Source organism: Metopolophium dirhodum, chromosome 3 (assembly GCF_019925205.1).
Source record: "Metopolophium dirhodum isolate CAU chromosome 3, ASM1992520v1, whole genome shotgun sequence".
Classification (NCBI taxonomy): domain Eukaryota; kingdom Metazoa; phylum Arthropoda; class Insecta; order Hemiptera; family Aphididae; genus Metopolophium; species Metopolophium dirhodum.
This window is the reverse complement of record NC_083562.1, coordinates 39,972,978-39,996,293: the sequence shown is the minus strand read 5'-3', so window position 1 is coordinate 39,996,293 and position 23,316 is coordinate 39,972,978. Positions and strand designations below refer to the sequence as shown.

Genomic DNA, 23,316 nt, shown 5'->3' with positions numbered 1-23,316 from the left:
TTATTATGAAATGAAATTATGATCACTCTGAATATATTTTATAATATGTTTAATCCGTCAAAAGACATAATATATAAAAATTACGGTATTGCTGCACATAACCGCAGTCTGTTGTGTTGAATATCAATCAATTGGTGTGTATACCTACTCTTGGGGGGTCCTTCTGATTTCTACAATATTATAACCGTCCATCCGGTTTAGATTCGGTTTGTCGTCTAGAGTTACCGCGGGTAATAGGGATGGAGGACGTAGGTGTCAAATTGATATGCCCGAGAGAGACTATCGACCCCCCACTGGGCTCGATTCAAGGAGGTAAATATAATATAAGTTCAACTTTGCCACGCTGAACTGTACAACGCGCTCAATGTTTGACATAGAAATTCGATAGAGTGTTCAAAAGTAAACGGGAGAAAACTGGCGCCACATTGTATGCTATCGGACGCCATAATAAAAATAATATACGCCGTGTAAAATATATATTATAATATTATGTGAGATGGCGGAAACGTTTCGGAATTAAACTGCGACCGTCTTCGCGGACTTATTCTACGTAATTTTTCCAAACAACTATTTCGCCAGTACAAAAGACGAAAAAATACACAACATCACGTCATCGTATCGTATTATACAGGATGATTCACCAAGCTTTCTCACCCCCTTTTTTCTTCAATGTCGCAGTTATTCGAAATCTGATTTCTGATTAAATGTACGTAGTACGTACTCGAAGGAAGACCATATTTTAAAATTCTTTACAAATGATTCAAATAAGTACCCTCCCCTTTTTTCTACTATAAATTATTTAGTGGATAATTTTTCTGAACATTTTGACGTACGGAATCAAAATTTGTACGAGTTAGTTCGTATTTAACTTTATGTATATGGTAATATTTATGTTCATGATTATGGGTTTGTATGATATTATGGGGGCTGTGTGATTTGAAAATTTTAGTGATTAAGAGGATGTCAGCGCACTATTTGTTTTCTCTCTCTGGCCCACGGCAACATAGACAAAACGCTTTATACGCAGAATATTTTTTTTTTAGTTATCTTAGAGAAAAAACGATAGAGAATAATATTTTTGAGGTTGTGATTTATCGGTTTGTCTAAATATTGTCTCAAAACAATTTAAACATAATTTACATTTACGATTTTTTTTTTGTTTATTTTGAAAGTCAAAATAAACATAAAATATAAAATCGATTTGTCATACCCTCAAATTTTCATTCATACCCTACCTATATTAATTTATCCTCTATAATCTTTGTTAAGTTGTATTTACTTTAAAATTACTCAAAAATCATAAAAAAAATCATTTTTAGGGGAAAGCGTTTTATCTATGATGCGCGTAGGTCGGAGAAAGAACACAAATATTGCGCCGACTTCCTCAATATTAATATTATATTTACATCAATCATTTATAAAAATGGCCCAATTATAATAAATACTTAATCAAATATTGCATGTACCTATTTTATTTTTTTATAAAACCATTTTTAAGGACTTTTATCCTTATTACAAATATTTTTATTACTGAGAAACTACTAGTTTGAAAACCAGAAGCTTGCATCTCCACTAGACACTCTTTTAGTAGTACAAAACATTTCAAAAATTTGAAAATGTTTTCTTTATGTTTTCTTTATATTAAAAAATCCAAAATAATTATTTGAATAAATTCATTATTAAAGGAAAAACATGGCGTAGAGCATGTTGGTGAATCACCCTGTATATATAAATTATACGCGACATGTAGTACGCGCAGTAAATTGGTGAATTTTTCGATTTTTTTATATTTTCAAACGGGTTGTTGTCGCTTATCTTCTAGTATTTATTATACTTAAGCAACAAGCTTTATTAGCTTCGGATTTCTAGAAATTAAAAAAAGTTTATAATTACTTTTCATCCTTTAAGAAGAAATTGGCTTTTCCGAATCTCTATTTCTGTTTTATTAAAATAACTTCAAACGATACTACGATGGTACTAAATATTTGATGCCATGAATCTTATATAATTTTTATTTCTAATAATCTTTTGATGACGTACAAATGTATTAAGTATTTTATATAAATAGCCCGAAGGTTTTATTTTAACGATCCAATGATCTTTAATAATACATTTCAAAAGTGTACATAAATATTTTAGTAAATATATACAAAAACATGTTTAGGTTTTCACTTCCAACGGCTCTCCAGTCTTAGTCTAATATATATACTTAATCTTATAATATGTTCTTCGGTGTTTGAGACGCCTATGTCTTGAGTGTTATCAAGTAGTTGAATTGCTGCTGGATTAATGTGTTGACCTAACCTTATCTCGTATTTTCGGGCAAACCTAGTAATCTCATCCTGAACGAAAGTCATCATCAAATGTCGGTGGACAATGTCGTTTCTGTTGTGCCGGTATGCTGCGACAATAGTACGGAGAGCAACGTTTTGGCAGCGTTGAATAATCTCAATATTGGAATTACTGGCACAAACCCACAGTTGTATGCCATAAGTCCAAATCGGTTTGATAATAGCTACATATAGAAGGCGTTTGTTTGTCAGGTCTAGTGTAATGTCTTCCAACTAGCCAGTACAGCTTCCGAATTTATTCTTTTATTTGTAATTTTTTTCTGATGGACATGATGTTTTCAATTACGACGAGAGTGAAGGTGCTACGTATTTAGCTGAATCTTTTTGTGGGATTGTTGCGTGGTCCAATAACACTTGGAAATTGTCGGTTTTACGTAGTGTATAGTTCTCGTGCACCGACTTGTCACTATTGATCTTGATTGTCAATCTCTTTGTCCGATTAGAGATACGATTGATTGAGGTCTGTACGTTTTCAGTCGCAATCTGTTGATCATTACTTATTGTAATCGTCAGCAAACATAGCGGTCATTGAGCCAAAATTGGTTGGGATATCAGCTATGCAGAGTAGATAAAGAATAGGTCCGAAGACACTATCTATTGTGGTCTATTGTATGTTTTTCCAATTTGTTATCGCTTCTTCATGCGTAACACGAAACTGCCTTTCAGACAGATATGATTGTAGAAGTGCGCACCAGGCGTGTGGTAGAAGTTCTCGTAATTTTATGAAGAGTCCTTTATGCCAAACCTTATCAAAATATTGGGCTACATCTAAAAATACTCAACAGCAATACTTTTTTTCTTCCAACGCCTTGCTAATTACGTTTGTGACACGATTAACTTGGTCAATAGTAGAATTTTTGTTCCTAAATCCAAATACCGGTGGTCTAGTATTAGATGTTTTTCTTCTATAAGTGGTTTAAACGTTTAAGAAGAAGCTTTTTAAAGAGCTTCAACATGCTTGGTCTGTATGAGGTAGATCGTTCTAGTGGCTTACCTGGTTAAAAGTAGCATAATCACGTCTGCCTTTTTCCATTGCTTAGGGATACATTCCAGTCGTAGGATTGCGTTGTATATATTTGTTAAAAAAATAATCGCCTTCTTTGATAACTCTTTTGAGTATGTGCGGGATTATCTCGTAGAAACCAGGTGTCCTTTTTGAGTTAAAGCTTTTTCGGCTTTCAATTGATACCTAGGAAACTAGATTTTGTTATTCTCAAGAACTCTTAATATTTGTCTAAACTGGTGTTCATCCTCTGTCAAGATTTTTATGTCACCGTTAGTGAATGTTTTCAGTTGCTGTTCTTCCCGAGGGCTTCTTTGCGAGTTAAATTAGTAACTAAGTTTTGTATATCGTTAACACCACATGCAGTAATTGGTGGTAGCTTATATATTTTAGGTACTATTATTATGATATCATTATCTATTTCTTTGATGCGTTTTCTCACATCGTTTACTCGCTTGTTTTTTGATCACAAGTCTGTGCGATGTTTCATTTTCATTTTGTATGCGTACCAAAATTGTTTGGCCAACTAAAATTTGTGTTTACGCCGTGAGAATTGTCCGTCAAATCCATTGCTGTATGACGGTCCGAACCGCCACTCGCGAGTACTTCAATAATTTGTGTCAGAACACTTGACACTCTTACGTTGTAAGCAAAAAGATTTTTTCATACAGAGATATTTAATAAACACTTCGCACAATACGTCACATGCGTGGAGAACGTACGTGTTGTTCGTCTGACAAACAAAACGCGACTACAAATGTATTACCATAATAAAACATTCAATCGATAAAATAGACGTTTAAAAATACTTGATCGGGGTGTAACGAATAATCATCGATTGTTTTCTAAGACATAACAGTTCATAATAATATGAGATGTTTCTTATTATAATAATATTCTATATAGTAGTGTCGTCTATGAATGCATAGCTATATTACTGTACACTTATACCTCCCCCTTAGTTAAAGAAGGATTTCCCGAACATTTCGATTTGGTTGAATTAATTATTTTTATGTAGAGGTATGTGACGCACCCGTTCTCCACTAAAGTCACCAAGCTATAAAATAAAACCAACTACCTATCATTTACGCTTATTATACTAAATTGTATTAAATGTACAACACAAATTAACAGTAATAAAAAATATGTATTTATGTTTACGCTATCATCATAATAATAAGCACACTTATAGTTACCATCGTTTTGAAAACATTAATTGAATTATACTCTTTACAGGCAATTTAAAATCACAAGGACAAATTATAATATTGTTCATAGTTAGTTTATATTCGAGCTTTTCAAACACATTGATGTTTTTTCCGCTTCAAAAATTTAAATAAATAATAGTGCATATATACCTCTCGCTAAAACGATCGAAACCAGACGAGTGCTTTACATCTCGTCACTGCAACAGTATAATATCGTGTAACTTATTTTGTATTATCTATATAAAAATGATTATATGAGACGAGATTGTTTAATCGCATTTGGGTGAATTCATATTAAAGCTCTTTTAACAAACAAAAACTTTGCTTCTATAAGCTTATTAAAAAATTCCACCCCTGCGAATATGCGTCCATTTCCACCGCATAATATTATATATATCTGGCATTCGTGTATTTTTTATTTCGCCATTGTGGAATTTATTTTTTTAACAAAATGAAAATGAGATTTTTGCGTTATTGTATTTTATCGTTATTACATTGTTGACACTGCGCGTATGCATATTTACAGTGTATTATATTATGTCTGTATGTGAAGTTTTCGCGTGAAAGGATTTCAAATTACTATCCTAGAAAAACTTCGTAAAAACAAAATCGTTTCGGGTAAAAAAAACCCCGTAAATTCGTATTGTTATACATGCATTGGATAATACAACGGTACGCATACCTATCATATCAAAATAAATATAACATACGGATATATTCGCACGCCACACGAATTGAAATGGTCATAATAATAATATGGAATCGTGTTTATTGCACTCGCGTTGTTTATGCGATCTCTCGTTTTATTCCGTTCTCGTCAAACCGATACCGTCGAGAGCATGACATAATATACACCCACACACCCGCACCCACCTGCTCGCCGGCCTACAGCAGCAGCTATAGCACTTGGGTGGGTCATAATATATCGGTGACTGTTAATTGTGTCGCTGGTACATCTTAGTCAGAAGCGTAAAAACTGGTTTTTATAGCGTCAAACGACACGAGAATATATTGTTTACGATTATTGTCTCGCAATGTTCCTCGCCGTATATGTGTGTCGTAAATGTCGCGTAAATATATATAATAAATGTGTGTGTGTGTGTCAAACGTGGTCACCACAATCCAGGTCGATTTTTGTCGTTTTTCATGGTTTGAAATAAAATGATTTGGGTTATTGTAGAGTGAGATAATCATAAAAAATTACAGATATAAAAAAATAGCGAACAATCGACTTGTGGCCAATGAATAATGTTAAAAAAATCGCTGCCCTGTGTATATCGGTGTATACATAGTATATCATATATTTTACAACGAGCGAGACGAGCGAAATATCCGATATATGCGCGTAAGTACACGTGCGTTCTGTATTATATTATAAACGGGCATTATACAATCTCGGTCACTATATATAATAAATTGCACTGCAAATTTTTACGGACATCCCTTCGGCGTGATCGTAAACTTACTACATATATGGAATGCAATAAGCTGAACTACTTGGTAAGTGGAACACTCCACAGACGATATAATAATTCGTATTGGACGATGGATATACACGCTCAACGTTGTGATGTATGTTTTCTTTAAAAATAAAATATTTATATATACAAAATGTAACCCCTCCAAAATGTATTACATATTTTCAACAATCTATTAATGTAAAATTTTGTCTTCTATCTATACACGTAACGCGCGTAATTTATAGACCAAAACAAAATTGTAGTTTTTCCACAAAAATCGTTTCCGTTCGACATACAATTTAATTAAATTAGGTACGCGTATTACTGTGCGATTGAATTGATTCGGTATTATCGAAAACCGTTATTTGTATACATATATATCCGCGTTGTTTTGTAAACTGCAGGAGAATTTCAATAAAACCATATTATAAATTATATACGAGAGGAATGTGCTCAAAGTTTAGAACAAATCCTTACAAATGTGTTTCGCTGGTAGAAAAAAATGGAAACCCCTTATTGTGATTTAGTTACTCGTCGATGAGTCCGACCTCTTATGTATTCCGCAAAATAATTACTCGTTGAAATATGTAGCTTTCAAAGAATTTCATAATAAATAAGTGTAATTTATATAACAGCATAAAAGCCCTTTGTCGTACATAAAAATTATGCACAGGTATTTCAACGGGGTAAGAAAAAAGTTGTTTTTACTAAAAAAAACCGAGCAAGAATGCCGCATTATAAAATATTCCCGAGTTTTTAATTTTTATAATTCAAATAACTATTAATTACGTTAGTCTTTATAAAATGTCGGCGATCGAGGTAGATGACAATATTAACGTTTAGTAGAACTGGAGCGAAAATAAAGCACAAGTTCACAGACATCCCAACGCTTAAAATATGTGAATTGAAGACAAGAATAAAGCCTTGTGCGAAATAAAAACGCAATAAAAAGCCTGATAATTATTCAGTTTATATAGGTAACTATGTTTGTTGCCTCACCGACTATACTCGCTTAAAAATGTTATAATTGGATGAAACATATCGTAGTTCTAATATATCCATCGATGCCATTTGTGTATTAAATTTAGGGGAACAAAACATCAACGCACGCCTAGTCGTCTAACGCGATGTCGGGTTTTCGTATTTTATTATTTTCAAGTCCTCCATTTTTAAACAATCGAAACACAGTAAAAATGTATAACCAGACTTTGTTTTTCGTGGTATCGAGATCCAGACGAGGAACCGCGTTAGAATTACCATATAAACCTCGTTAGTATTATAAAGGAACCGCGTTAGCATTACATATGAATAACCAGACCAGACCAACTAGCTTTCGTGAAAAATAGTAGCTGACTGCAGTGGTTAAAATTCTCAAGGGGTTTCGTAAAACAATTAACATATTTCGTGGTCTTTTTTTTGAAGATTGTTATAGTTATCTTTATTTTTATATTTCTTGTGGAATTGAAATAAAATAAAACTGCATAAATACTTCAAAAAACGACTACACCTACTATCAGTATATCAGTGTATCGTTAGTTTAATATTTGAAATTCAACATACAAATTAGATCATAACGGAGTCTTGATTTTACTTTCATTACAATATTATGTTAAAATACAAATCTAGTGCAACAAGCAAATTATACGTAATTTACATAATTTTGTTTTCCTTCGTCCGTTCGCATAATAATATTATGTTTAAGCCAGTTATGTTTTATATAAAAGGAAAATGTTTAAATAAAACGGTTCAATAATTATTAAGCTCATTAGAAGATTGAACAAAATATTTTTTTGTGTTTTTAATAGGTTAGTATCTGTCATTAAAAAATCTTCAAGCGTGTATTATTTTGATATACTATAATGGCCTATTATATTATTGTAGTGTATAATACTTTACTTACAATAGACTAAAAACTATTTCTTAAAGTAAAATTATAACATAATATACCTACCGACAATAGGATTTTTAGTTTTTATTAATTACGCCTACACACGATGACGTAAATCATCTAAGTCGTAAATTAGTTTCTGTGAAATGATAACCATTAAAAAAAAGTTGATTAAATTAATTTAGTAAAATTATGAGAGTATAATTTTTTGTTAAACTTCTGTGTTCAGTCCAATAAATTATGAGTCATATTTCATCAAATGCAATGTGCTGGTGTGCATATATTGTGTACTTTGTGGTATTGAAGTTAACACAATTAAAGTGCTCTGAAAGTCTGAAATATACAAAACTAATTGAGTGAACATAACTTGGTTATTTTGATTATTCCATCAGTGTTATATATTATGTTATATAGATGAATATTAAACAAAAATGAAAATTTACAAACTTCTCAAATTTAAATGTTTAACTACTTCTCTTTCGCTATAGTATATAAATAAAATGTAATTACTTTGGTAACATATAGTACTTATACATGTATAAGAATTTATGAAAACTTCCCCGTATTAAAATAATATACGATATTTAATATAAAAACATTTTTCGAAAATAATAAAATATTTTGCGTATAATTATCCTTAACTTACATTAGTTTTTATTTTTTTATTGCCTACGTTCAACTCTTCCATCAATTCATAACCAGTTTTAAATTATAATACACAAATAACCAAAACTGCTGATGTAGGAATATGTTTTATGAAAAAAATCCGTATAAAAACAGGAAGGATTTAAAAAGTGCATGTAAAAGCATAAAATCGCAGGATAATTAATGATCAAATTGGTATACACATATACCTATATTGTATTATATAATTTGTGGTTTAAAATAAACATGTGTGAAAATAATACGTTATCCTTATCTGTTATAAAAAAAAATTATAAATATTTTATTCCAAAATATTATTTTGAAATTCAGGAATTCAAACTTTTAAAGGATTAAACAATTGTATAACAATGTAGGTGTAAATATATGTTATAATATATCCAACGACCCAGCGACGCTAAGTATAACAAGAAAAGAGCGCCTTTAAATACACACATAGGCAAAACACACGTTAAACTTCCGGACTATAATAACAGCAAGCAACACGATCCACGAAAATAATTTCTTGAGAAAGCATGGCAAATTCGTAGTTAAATAATGAAGTTTGAAAACACAATAATCTAATTGGAAATTTTACGTAGCATTATGCTGTATTTTTCAAATCATTTTGAACAATATTAACAGAGTTATGTCAATTTTGTATTAGAAAACATATAATTTTTTTTATTATTATTATTATTTATACTTCAAGAAACTAATGGGCCCTACTGAACCTGTTCGTGTGGGGGCCCATGAGTTCACAATTTTAAATACAATATCATATGACATCTAATATATGCATATAATGTAACGAAAAAAGTTTAATTTTCGATATGCTTCTTTAAAAACTAATTAATTTACACGCGTTGTAGTCGTACGACTGTATAAAACGTGTATAAATGTTTTCAACAAAGATGTAATGAAAATTGTCATTTCCAGTTACTCATTTAATTAGAAATATTCAAATGAGTTATAAAACATACCTACGGTTCAAACTAATTAATTTTTAAGTATTAAATTTGAAAATCGTGAAAAGTATTTACCGTGAGTTTGAACTGATTTAATTATTAGTATTATTTGTGTTTGCACTAAATAAAATGGAAAACGAAAATATTCATACACCAATACCCTGGTACATAACGTAGTCAATATTTTTATACATACCTATATAATATATAAATATTTAATATAATTTTGTTTTTTAATTATTAGATATTATCTTATTCTTGTCTAAATACCTAACTCGTTCGGTAATCATACGATCGCAATAATATGCATCCACATAATGTATTGATTGTTCGCATTGTTTTACAGGAAATTTAATAAAGGTAACCCAGAAAAAACTTACCTAGGCGCAGGGTGAACCGTTTTAATAATAATTATTTCGGTGCCTATATGCAAATACGTTGAGAAGCAATACATTTCGAACCTATTGTTGTTGGTGGGGAAAGCCAAATGTAATATCGTAGTTCATATAATATATTATAATAATATACTCTGTGCGTATAAGATAGTATTGAAACGTATACAAAGCTAACAACCAACGAAACCGTAAAATCGGTTATTGAAAAAGTTTTGGTAAAAGAAAAAAATACTTAAGAGCCAGTAGCATTATATAAATGTTTGGTGCATTAGCAGTTCTTATAGGCTCTTTAATTGCCCGGGGAGCTGTAATGCAAATCGCGGTTCTCTGCCCGGTCCTCGATAAAACGGAAAAAAAAGGCTCTTTAATTGGATATAATAGCTACTAATATTTAGCTTTAATATGATTGGAAATATTATAATTGCAATTACTTATAATATTTACAAGGTGCCGTCCAAGTGGACACGATTGGTGAGATCGTCCCGCGACATATGAACACGGATAGCCCACGATTATAAACGTATAAGTTGTACCAGACAGGAAATGTTCAAAACAAAATATGTGAATTACAAATCTTCTATACATTTGAAAAGGTTTTTTTTTCTTTCCTTTTATATATGGTTAGATTTTTTCGATTGTATATTTCACAACGTTTGCGGAAGAGTATATTATTACTATGGCCGATGACATTGTATTTTTCGGATATTATTATGTCGTAGACATTTTTATACTCTATGACGTTTTTGAAGATTACCAAAATTATTTATAACTTAACATTACATTCATTGTGTAAATGTAAAATAATAATTTTAAATTCGTAATGTCTGTTGGACGATAATATTATACACACACAAATGACATGCGTTTCGGAATCTAAAGTCGATAATGTTTTTATAATACCAACGTACAGCGTGGTATTAGTACGACGACTGTTGCAAAGAAAATCATGACGGGGGGAAGGTTTCCTATACAAAGTTTTCTAACAGTATAATATTATATTATATGATACCATTCGTAGTTTACTCTTTGATTGAATGTAATTCGTTTTAGAAAACTCTGTATCTTCATACGATTCGAGTTTTGAAATAAATTCAGAATGAGTACGAACGCGAGCAATTAATAGGAACTATACTTTCAGTAATTTGAGTTGAACGTCCACCGACGAGTTATCTCTTCTATTCATCGGTGTCTTCCCGATATAATCCCAATATGAAACAATATTATTTTCATCAAAATAAATAGTAACATTTAAACCCGTAAAATAAAACCAATTAATGGTTAATTTACTGTGCGATTTCATAAAAATGATTTTTTTCTCTAGTGAAGATGCAACATTATCTATAATTCTTACTGATGCTGTACTTGATGGAAGGCTGAATAGTTAATTATTTAACCAAACTGAGTATTCGGAATTATTTATACATCTGCAATAATTGGATAAATTCTTTTAAAGTGTAATGTTTTCAAGACATTTTGAGAAGGAATAGAGTCGGTTAATTTGTCGGTATTACGACTGGAAGTTTATGGGCTTGGCTAGTTTGTAAATTAAAATATTGACAGAGTTTTTCCAAGAAGTAGGTACCTATCACCCATGTAAGATAAATGGAGGATATAAGTTGAGCTAAAGATGTAAACAATACATTTTTTCGATATTTCTATTTATTATATAATTCTATTTATTATTTTTATTATTAAGCCATGTCTTGTGATGCCTCGTTATTAGAAAGTTTCTTAAGAGGCACAATCAATTTACAATTTTAAAATACTCATAACTTGCTTTAAAATTAAAATATAAAAACCCCTATGAGGTTCACTAGATAATATTCTTAATTTTTAATTTTATAAGAGGTCAATTTACTGTAATTTTTAAACTAAAAGAGCTAAATGTGATCTGCCGAGCGTGCAATTTGCTATGTTATATGCGTTTGTAAGACAGAGAGAACAAATGCGGGTGTAGCGCCATCTTAATTGTAGGGTTAATTTTGGGGTAAGATAGATTCAACGTGTGAAACATTTGATGTGTCAAGTATGTCGGAAAGGGGTGTGGAGGGAACTTGTTAATCAATAGATTGGTGGCAAATAAAATTGACATATTCAAGTAAAAAATTGTTAAGAATGTATTCAAATAATAAAAGTAATAATTTTGTGGTTTTTGTAGCTTTCCATAAAGAATTTTCGGATTTTTTAAGAGAATTTAAGTAAAATATTTTTTTAAGTTATTCTTGCGCAATAAATGTTGAAGGAGGATGAAAGATAGATCAATTTTTTTTTACTTGGCGCAAATGTGACTGCGCTCTAAAACGGGATCGTTTTTTTCCGATAATCAGTTGAAAATATGTCGAGGAAGGTGGTAACTACCTAGAGATTAGCGAAACTTTTCTTGATATTGACATTTCTATTGCTGCTTTTTGAATAATGTTTGTGTGAGACAAGATCGTCATAAATATGGATCAATACAATATATACGATTCTTAAACCCAGTGCCAATTTATATGTTTTCTATTGACATCGTACGCAATGTAAATCATAATATTTACGTCGCAAACCATGTACTACCTATATAATATTATATATAAATGCGTATTAATAATATGCGTCTTAAGTCTGGATTCGTTGGGAATAGTACATCGTGGTACATCAATACATATTCCATACCTATTCTAAAACTTTAAAAGCTAATGAATGAGTAACAATTATTTCTATATCCATTTTTAATAAACACAAACTTTTCCGAAACTTTTCTGCTTTTGTGTAAATTCGTGTTAAAAACCCGCTTTCTATTGAAAATAATATAAATAAAAGTTATAAAATCTAGTTTGATACGCACTTCAAAGTTTGAACTGTGTAAAAAAAAATTGATCAAAAACCATCACGTTTGGGACGTTAAATAAATAATTAATATTGTTATGTACAATTCGTTAGAATTGTATGTAGTTTGTAGGTTATATCTACCTGTTCTGCGGGGTAGACCACCACTGCATATGATGAGGTTTAAAGATAAAACTCGCACGTTTTAATATCGACCAAATCCCGTGAACACAATGAAAGCTTTTACAAACACATGTGCATTATCATAAACCCTCAGAGTGTGCCTGCCGACAGATAAACCTACCGAAGCGCTTAAAGATTTTTATTATAAAATGCGTAGGATCCCGATCTATACGAAAAAAATTGTTGAAATTATAAACATTGGAATTTATTTTTGTGCTTATATGATAAGTTTTAATAATTTTATGTAAATGTATACACAATGTTTTTTTTTTAATAGCCATCGAACGAAAAATTTATATTTTTCGATGTTTAACACTCCTTTTTTTGTCATTAATATAATTCACTATGGATATTTCACTCCATTTTTACACAAATCAACGTCAATTTCAATCTTTGCACGCTATAACTGTTAACTCCCAACGACTTGAGATTGTCACTGGTTTATTTTATTATATCGAAGTGAAAATAATAATATGTCGACTTTCGATCATTATTTATTTTCATTAACTGGAAAATATGTTGAATTACACAATTCATCGAAAAATATTTTTAGAATTATTAATAATATCGATTGAATAGTACTCGAAACTGTGTATTAGTTTAATATCTATTTAATAATAAATATTAAAATATTAAAACACTGTCGCGCATCGAGAAGACCTGAGCGAAAAGAACGACCTGAAACCTATCAATCATTTTTAAAGTGAAAGCTTCATAGGCGACTGCAGACCATCTTAAGCTATGTCAAATCTTCGCGTTATTGACGTGCGTTGACAACCGTTGCCGACGTAAATGCTTATCTATATTTTTTTTTATAAAACATGCTTTGGACTGCCATGCTCCTCGTAGATAATAATATATACATGGATCAGACATATAAGGTATTTAAGTGTGATCGGAGGGCATACTAGTTACCAAATCGGTTACATATAATTAAAGCGTGGTATCATAACAAACCATGATGAGTAAAACCACAGTACAAACACTATTTTAGTATTTATTTTTAATAATAAATTTAAGACATTGACAAAGTAATAGGTAATTACAATTACAGTACACACGACCAAAGTGAGACATTCTTAAATGAATATTTAACTTTAAATGGATTTATACAAAAAAAAAAAATATTACATTTGTTTTTGAATATCGTTTAGTGTAGCCAGGAATACGTAAATAAAAGTAGAGGGGCGCACAATGCTTCCACCCCGCGTCTGGTGCTATGTATTAGGTATATATATTCTGTGGATACCAAGGAAGTGGACTACGATAGTACAAACTAGATAGTACGTGTACTCAGGTGTACGGTAATTACCGTATTTGTGCTGTCAATTACGACTAAGTATGGTTACGGTAAAAACGTTGCTATCGCACATCAAAATATATATATTAGTATAATATTTTGAGTTTGTTTTCTTATCGATCAATTAATTAATCAATTACCGGTACCATTCCCGTATTCACTTCTGGCATGCGTACTGACACACACACGCGCACACACACACACACACACACACACACACACACGGGTTTTTCATACATTAAGTACCTTACTTATAATGGACGGCGTATTGTATAGGCAAAACAGCTACATCAGTATGTTGAAGAATTTATATGATTAATACTATGCGATCCACGTGAGTTATAACGCTCTTAGTTGATTAATTTTTTTTTACATATCCGTGACTTTGTTTGAAGTTTTTTCCACTATTTACTCGTGTTTAATGGAAAGAGTAAAGACATATCTGGCTGGCATTTCAAAAGTCCGGTGCACTCATACTTGCCCTCTACCTCACATACCTGGAAATCATCAACTATACTGATCAACTGATGTATTTCGCTTGCTGCAGTTGTTTGTCACTTTTTATCTTCGTATAATTTAGATCGGCATTTTATTTTCTGGGTAGTTTGCCAGTTTGGTCTACACAGCGAATTAATCAAACTACGAGTTTTCATTAAAAGGTCAAAGTAATAAATTAAAGCAGTTCTAAGGAGATGATTAGCTTAAAAACTGACTGAAAAAATTAAATAATATCGTGAAAACAAGAATAGGAAACTTAATAACATATTTGCAATATTTTCATATTTGGAAAACAATTTAGTCGGATAACTCGTAATGACGTAGACAAACACTGCAGCAGACGCCATATATTAGGGCTTATTCACAGTAGGTAACACGATTACGTTTGATCGAAGATAAGCATTTTGAAAAAAGAATATTTTTTTTAATACCTTTTTCATAAACCAATTAAAATTAGTAATTACTGTGTAATGATAATTAATCTGAAAACAGAGAGTTTTTCCTGCACAGGGCTCAAACGTGTTTCCTCACTTTTGAACATTAGTAAAATGGAGTATCCGAGTATACGCATAACGGCATAATAACACTAATGCAATTACTAATTACAAATTGTCGTAGGACACCCAGCTGCAGCTGTATATTGTTTTATGATTATAATTATATGAAAAAAATGATTGATGAAAAAAAAGATAAGCATATACAGAGATGATTCTTAGTACTTTTTTACCTACAATTGTAATTTGATATTAAATGTTTAAAGGATATTACTTCACATATTATAATGTATTCTTCGGGGGCTATTAATATATAAAAATTCAGCTTGGTATCGATTAATTTACCAAATATTCCCAAAAACCTTTCGTGTGAAATCAAAAATACCTAGGTGTGTATTTATATGGCATGAAAGAAAAGAATTATTTTGCTTTTTATTACAATTTTCAATATATTCTATTAGTAAAAAAGTTTCAATATTAAAAAACTTTCTTACTTTTTTTTTAACTCAATAATTAAATAACAAAAAAAATTATGTTCTACATTTGTAATTTCGACATTAAAAACTTTTTAATTTTAATTTTTTTATTAAATTCGAAAAAAATAATATATTATATTATATTATAATAAGTACCAATATATTGAACATTCTTACTGTTTCATTTTTTACACGTCTCCTTTATACATTTTGTATTAAGTTAATTTTTTTTATTCCATTTTTCTCATATTTTCTTAAACTGTTATCTTTACTCTTTGTATTAGTTATCAATATTATTGCTTTTCGAATAAAATGTTATTTGAAAAGGATGGATAAAAAAACTGTTTGAAAAACCGGTGATGAAAACCTCAACATTTGTAATTTTTTTATTTAAATTACACTAGTTTGAAAAATTAATTTCTTATTGTTATAAAATGAATATTCTTAGAAGAACAGTATGTTTAGAGTTTCGTTTTTGAGAACTGAAGTGGAAGTATTTGATACATGAAATTAAAAACTCAGCAGAACATAAAATTATTAAGAATTTTGATGCGGGGTCACTTATTGGATATTATACTAGGCCAGGCATCGTGACTCATCTGCATGTATATATATTATAATAACTCGTGATGAAAATCTAATGAAATAAATGTTATGCTTTTGGTTTAGTCAAATACTTGTGTGTAGAGTCTTTAATCCACAGAGTAATAAAGTCACTGTAATGTATCGTGTATGTTTCAATTAATTATAATTTGTTATTCAAATGTTCGCAATCAGACCAAAATACGACCTACGCCTCTAATCACTATAACTAAATCAACTCAATGGGAAGTGTACGTTTATAATATTATAAAAAGATAAAATTTAAAAAAAAGACCCGAAACGAATCACTAAAATAAGTTAAACATGGTACAGCGTAGGTCAATAATAAATAATTAATAAACAAAAACTTGTTCTCTGTAAAAAGTGAATTCGATTGGACGTGAACTTTTCTAGAGCCTCATTAGGAATCGCTGATAAAACACAAATCATTATTCAGGAGACTGTGTAGTTTGATTGCATCCCCGGATATTAAGAATAATATCAGACCCCATTTAAAAGGTAAACCGCGGCGGCTACATGAAAATAAATTGTTTATCGTATATAATAATTATTATGTTTGGCGATATTCCAATAGAAATCCTAAACGTAGGAAAATATAGTAAATATATAGGTGTCTACAATGTAAAAACAATTATTATTGTGTGTGAAAATAGAGGTTAACAGTTGCAGTAATAAATTTGAAAATAATGCACGAATTCCAGCTTTTTAGGGTATGGCCGTTTTCCGTAAAATTTGACCTTTCCATTACATAACGCAATAATATTATAGATTTTCATCTTCCGTCAAAAATAAAAAAAAATGTATGAATAGCATTTTTTTCTTTTTAATTTTATTAAATAAAATAAAATATGTTTATCAAATCTACATCACATTAATATTTTTTTGTATAAAAACTTATTGTTTTCTCCGCTAGGGTTATAATAAAAATAATTAAATTGGCCTATAACTGGTAGATACATAACATATTGGTGTTTTTACATACAAACTAACAACTATAATATTTTTTAATTACTGAACTGTGGACATGTCAAATACAATTAAAATAATATAGTTAGTCGATAAATGATCTGTAAATAATAAAATGAAACAAACAATAAGTTCATGATTTTTTTGTACTGTTTTCCAACATGTTTACTATCATATATTTTAAAAGAAGCTTTTACGTTCGATAACTTACACTTGATGTTGACATTTTAAAGTCTAATTAGGAATGACAACGCTTCTTATACTTAAGTAGATTTCCGTTAACTTTGCATATTTATAACTTAGAGTTACCAAGGAGTTTGTGTAGTGTCACATTATGATAGTTTATAGCAAAATTGTTACTATTCTTGGAACAAGTGATAACGTTTAGGTTCCCGAGCGACTTCAATTTTGAACACATTTTTTTTTATGTTGAAACGGTTTTAGAGTTTATTTACTTTAAAAGTTTAAACTCAAAAAACTTGAGATTTTTAAAAATCGTGTTTATCATAATATGATTGCAATTTTTTTTTAAACAAATTACCGCGGCGCGCCCCGTTTAATATTTATTGAAACTAAATTTATACTTTTGGCAATAGTGTGTAACGTTTCAATGAATGATACATACAAATAAGGATAAAATTTCTCTATTATTATATACCTATATAGTTGACACATTATACAGCACCACTTGAAACATCGTCATCGATTTTTTTCTCGTGTCGAAACGCAATATGACCGATCGGAAGTGCGTTAAGAATTTTCACGAAGTCGAGATAGAGACGAAAGTGCCAAAAATGTTGAAAGTGCCGCCGGTGAATAAATTATAGACGACATGTGAACGAAACACCGTTTGAACGTCATAGAAAGTGTGCGTTGGCGGTTTTGCAGAAGCAATCCGTCGCGGATGTATCGTTACAAATCTGGAAATAATTAAACTCGCAATATACACATTATGATGTATATACACTATTGCTGATATAATAATAATATATGTACACGATGTGTACCCTATACTAAACGTTTCCTTCGACGTTTTCCGCAAATCGAAGTGAGTGCCTATCTCGCAGCGTCTGCGCGCAAAACAATACGTCATCAGCCCCGTCGTCGTCCGCTCCGATCCCGGTCGGTGGTTGTTGTTATATCATTATTAATCTTGCGAAATTACGGTCCCATGAACGGATTATACAATTGCGACTCGCGACGACGTTTGACTGTGACCGTCGACCCCCCCCCCCCCCCTCATAATATAATTTCGACGTATATATTAACATCGTATTTTGCTGTCGTTTTGACCGATGGCATGTTTAATTGTCGACGTTTAAATTAATGGCCATCGTCGCGACCGTGTACCTATGTATATATAAATATATTAAATTAGTTCAATGCAACCTCGGGGCTTACTTTTGTTGTGCGCGCGATTATTACCTACTACTACGTTTCCACTTCAGACAACCGCCCCCTCCTTCAACCTCGCAAGTGCAACGACCATATCATTATATGCTATTTCGCGTAAAATTTGCAGTAAACGTTAGTTCGGTGGTCGTCGTTGCGTTTACGGCGTTTTAATGTATACCAGATACCTATGTATAGATTAACCCCCGACGTACGTATTGTTCACGCGTGGAAATTGACTGTGCCGGTGTAACACTTTTCCGTCAATGGACATTCGCGTATTCCCAAATTATAATATGTTTGAAAGTCGCCATTTGCGTGGGGCGGTAGAAAAAAAACTTTAGATATATATATATAAAATATATAGTTCTGAATTTGATATATTATGTTAACCGTGGCACACAGGTGTCTAGGATTTTGGCGCTTTCGTGCGGTACAACTTTTTTTTCTCATATATCATTTTGGCACTTATGTCTTCGCCGCAATCTAACATAACATGCACATGACATAGGGTAGGCGCTTCCCGCTATTGTACCACAGTCGTACCTAAATAACAAACAATTATGATTTTGCTAATAACATCGGTGTACATTAATATTCTACAAGCCCTCCTTTATGGAATTCAATAACGAATTTTGATTGTTTCAATGTGATTTTATGAAATATTATTCAGACGGTGGCCCACAAATTTGCAATATATTTACTGGTCTATAAAATAAATCACTCGATACCGTTTAGTCTTCAAACGATGATAACAAAATTTCGGAGAAACGATAAATTCCCAACCATGCGTGCATTGGCATAACAATCAATATAAACTATTTAAATGAATGTATAAATATTGTCAGTCGTACTATAATAACTGATATCAAAATAAACAAAAACTGTATATTAACTGTTTCGTTAGAATGGAACGTTTTTAAAAAAAAAAATGATTCCAAGTAACTCTATTATGTATTATATTATTATGTACTACTTCTATTACTTTTATTATTATTACTATTATTATTATTGCTATTATTACTATTATTATTATTATTATTATTATTATTATTATTATTATTATTGCTATTATTATTATTGATTGCTTATTTACTACTTTGCAAATGATTTTCTCGGATATAAATAAATAAACTAAACATGTTTGCTGTTTGATTACATTTCAGCCTGCAGGAGAAAATCCTCATGTCCGATCCCGTGCAACGAATCTACTAGTTCGACAAATTATTGTACGTAACAACCGTCCATCATAAATTACAGGAATATTTATTTATACTTTCATGGTGGGAAAAAACCCCTTTGAAAACTCATCGTCAGCCACTTTTACACACCCTATTTAATTAATTAATAATGTGGTGGAAGGGAATAAAATAGCAATGTGTGTTTTTTTTTTAATCAAAATTTTTTTCGCCCTCCTTCAACATTGATCTATTTAAGCGTATTGTATGCTCTGTTTTATTAAATTTTAAAATTAAGCTCATTTTTCGCCGGCGCGGCATTTACTTTCTTATTATATATAATATATCGTATATTTTTTAATTTCGTTTTATGATAGGTGTTAAACTATAAAACCTACGGCGATTCACTGACTTCCAGACGACCAAGTTTTTTAATTATATTATATGCCCCGATCCACGCCGTACGTCGAACTCGTTCCTTGATACTCGCCAACATGTATTTACTTGACTCTTACACACGGCCCTCCAAATTGTAAGCAAAAAGATTAATAGATTTAGGTACTGTATATCAGCTGATCTCTCGGCATCAAACTCGTATACTGTTCATTAATCACTCTATGACTGTCCCGTGAACATTTTACGCTCAATTTTGGTGTGATGATTAGTTTTCAAAACGCCGACGCTGTTATTGTGTAGTGGATAGGTACTAATTGTAAAAAATTTGTCAAAACGATAATTTAAAACGTCTGGGGTGGGTCGTCGTTCGCTAACGACCGATGTGGTCAAAAAACAAATTATCTTGTAAGACTCGACTTACGTTTTCGGGCGCGGGTGTGATGTCATGAACAACTTAAAAAAGTGGAAATAAAATTACCACTAACATGAACTGACACGCGTTTTAAAATAATGCGAGGGTACCATCTGAGCCAGGAATGATATCACATCCAATATTATGTCATAAAATGTCATAAAATGTCAAAAACTTAATGCAGAGGTGCTGTGAACGCTGTACAATAATGAACATTTATTTTACCAAGTGTATCAAGTATATTTAATGGGCGATAAGGCCATTATGGAAAGAGATTTATGAATAACAAACAGTCCGTTTATTACACGATTACAACTTGACTGAATTACTAAAAACTACCGGCATTTATTTGTCCGTGTGCGAAACCATGGAAACTGATAAATGTAGTTATCCTAAGCCAAATTATTAATGTCAACAAAATATATTTTTTCCACAAACACTCAACACAGTCGAATCATAATATACTTAATATAACTTAATTACTTATTATACAGACCTACTCGCCTTAAAATAATAATAAAAAAAAAAAACATTCTCAAAGCACTATAGCAGCGATATTTTGGTTAATTTTTATAAAATAATATCGTTACTGTGTGTTTACCATCGCAATGAAAACCGAAAAATATTATGGGTTGTGGCCACGCAACGGATTCATTGCCGGAATGCGTGTGCTTACACACAAACGCACACGACCTTAGAGTTAAATCGATAAATAATACTTACCAAACCCGAAAAATGTATTTATAAATATAACGTTAATGGCAATACCTACTGTTTACTAGCGTTCACTACTTGGTCAGTGATACTAGGTAATTAAATTTTAAATAATAAATAACCGCGTAAGTGAAATAAAAAAACTCTGATCGAAATTCTCGTGATTCGTCATCTTCAAATACCTTCTGTGTACACGTATACGCTATAGTGAAAATTGCTTTGATTAACAATACATTAACGGAAGATAGACGATTGAAAAAATAAAATACCACGGATGCCTATAATGATGGGTTTTTGGAAAACTTTGAAAACGAAAAATAATAAACAATAGTCCATTGTTGTTGTTGCTGGTGTTTCTTCCCCCCACAGACGTCCCGAGACGTTTGAAGCAAAGGGGCGGCGTGCGATTCGTATGTACTTACGTCAAACGAGATCCGAAATAAACCGTCTGTCAAACCCGTCCACAACTCCATTCCCTTATATTACTTACCCGTAAGTAATATTATCACGTAGTACGTGAAAAAATAGCTACCATGATTTAAATTGTCGAAATTTTTTTTTAGTCAATGAATTTGATAGCCTTTTTGTGATGGTGACTTCCTAAATTTCGAGATTAATAAGAAACAAATTTATGGCTCACCCGTGTCATCATGTGATTCTGTGTCATGTTATATTTATTATCAATATTTATTTTATTAATCGTCCTATTTTCTTATTGTGTTCGAAAATACAGAACGTAAGTTTTTGGAACAAACAAAAAAAGTTTTTCGTGATAAAAATTACCCGAAATGAAAAAAAAAATGACGTAAAATTCCTAGGGGACATATTATTCAAGAAATAAAATGCTTTTAAATGTAAGTAAGAGAAAGTATTGAAGAAAACTAAAGATAATATATGAGACTGTATTATATTAAAAATAATGATACATTCCGAAACGATTAATCACTCCATATTAAATATATTCCACTGCACCATTACATATGATGTGTAAATATTTTTTTTTATTAAATTACATATTATTCTGCTGACGCTAATGTGTTTTAATAATAAATTTAAAATTTATTTTTACCGTTTATTTATACATTGCGTTATACCGACGCGTGTATTTTGCTTTACATTTTTTTATGTTTTAGATTTGGTCAAAGACATTGTGCCAACAACCGTTTTTTGATTCGAATTCGTTTTTTTTTTTTTTTAAGCTCGTATCTAGGTCGAAACACTTGGGTCATATACCGTGGCAATACCACGTGCGTCGTTTGTCACGGTTGTCACTGTAATCCCACCAAGTAAGGTTTTCATTAATCTCGTCTAAACCAACCGATGAACGGATATTCCGAACCTGAATTTACAGGACAACAACAGTAACCATATTTATTCGTTCGTGCGGGCGCACACTGCTCGAAATATATGAAATTGAATTTCTTAGGCCACACAAACAATCGTTTCGATATGTAATATATTTTTTTTTCCCATACAGTTCGTTGTGTCGTATAAAATAGTAAATACAATATTGAATTGTTTATATTTGTATTTGTTCAACGTTATAGTGTTTTTGTTTAAACAAAATATATGCTCTCGGTAGTTCTTGTGTGCGCACACATTCCACGAACTTTTTTACTGAAACGTACTAGATTAATTTTTTCTGTGTAATAGCGCAGTATTTAGAAAAAACTTCCAATTACCTACTCAAGGCCTAAAGTAGTAAGTTGTTTTCCCTTCACGTCAACCGAGGAAAAACCGAAAACCCAAATTGTTCCCACTGATTTGTACAATAATTCTAAATATCGAATCGGTGCATTTCATTGTGCCCGCCATGGATAGAATTGTCAAATGCATTTATTTAAGTTTTAATCACAATAATAATGCGACACCGTGGTTTTTTCCGGCGTTGTTAAACCTGTATGAAGAATTTTTAAATTTTAATTTATGGGCTGTGTCAACAGTTTACCGTTCACTTGCTGTATTTAATAATCGATGTGGT

At 31.2% G+C, this 23,316-nt stretch overlaps 1 protein-coding gene across 2 annotated transcripts in view; it reads left to right on the top strand.

The window, feature by feature from the left end:
* LOC132941764 (14 kDa phosphohistidine phosphatase) overlaps positions 1-23,316 on the top strand; it is a 174,262-nt gene that overhangs the window by 136,485 nt on the left and 14,461 nt on the right. Inside the window, exon 4 of one of the 2 annotated variants that reach the window (XM_061009919.1) lies at positions 19,802-19,864. The exons of the other annotated variant lie outside the window; for it this stretch is intronic. Coding sequence (XP_060865902.1) covers positions 19,802-19,864 — 63 coding nt within the window. The remainder of the gene's footprint in view (positions 1-19,801; positions 19,865-23,316) is intronic. 2 annotated transcript variants of the gene reach the window in all.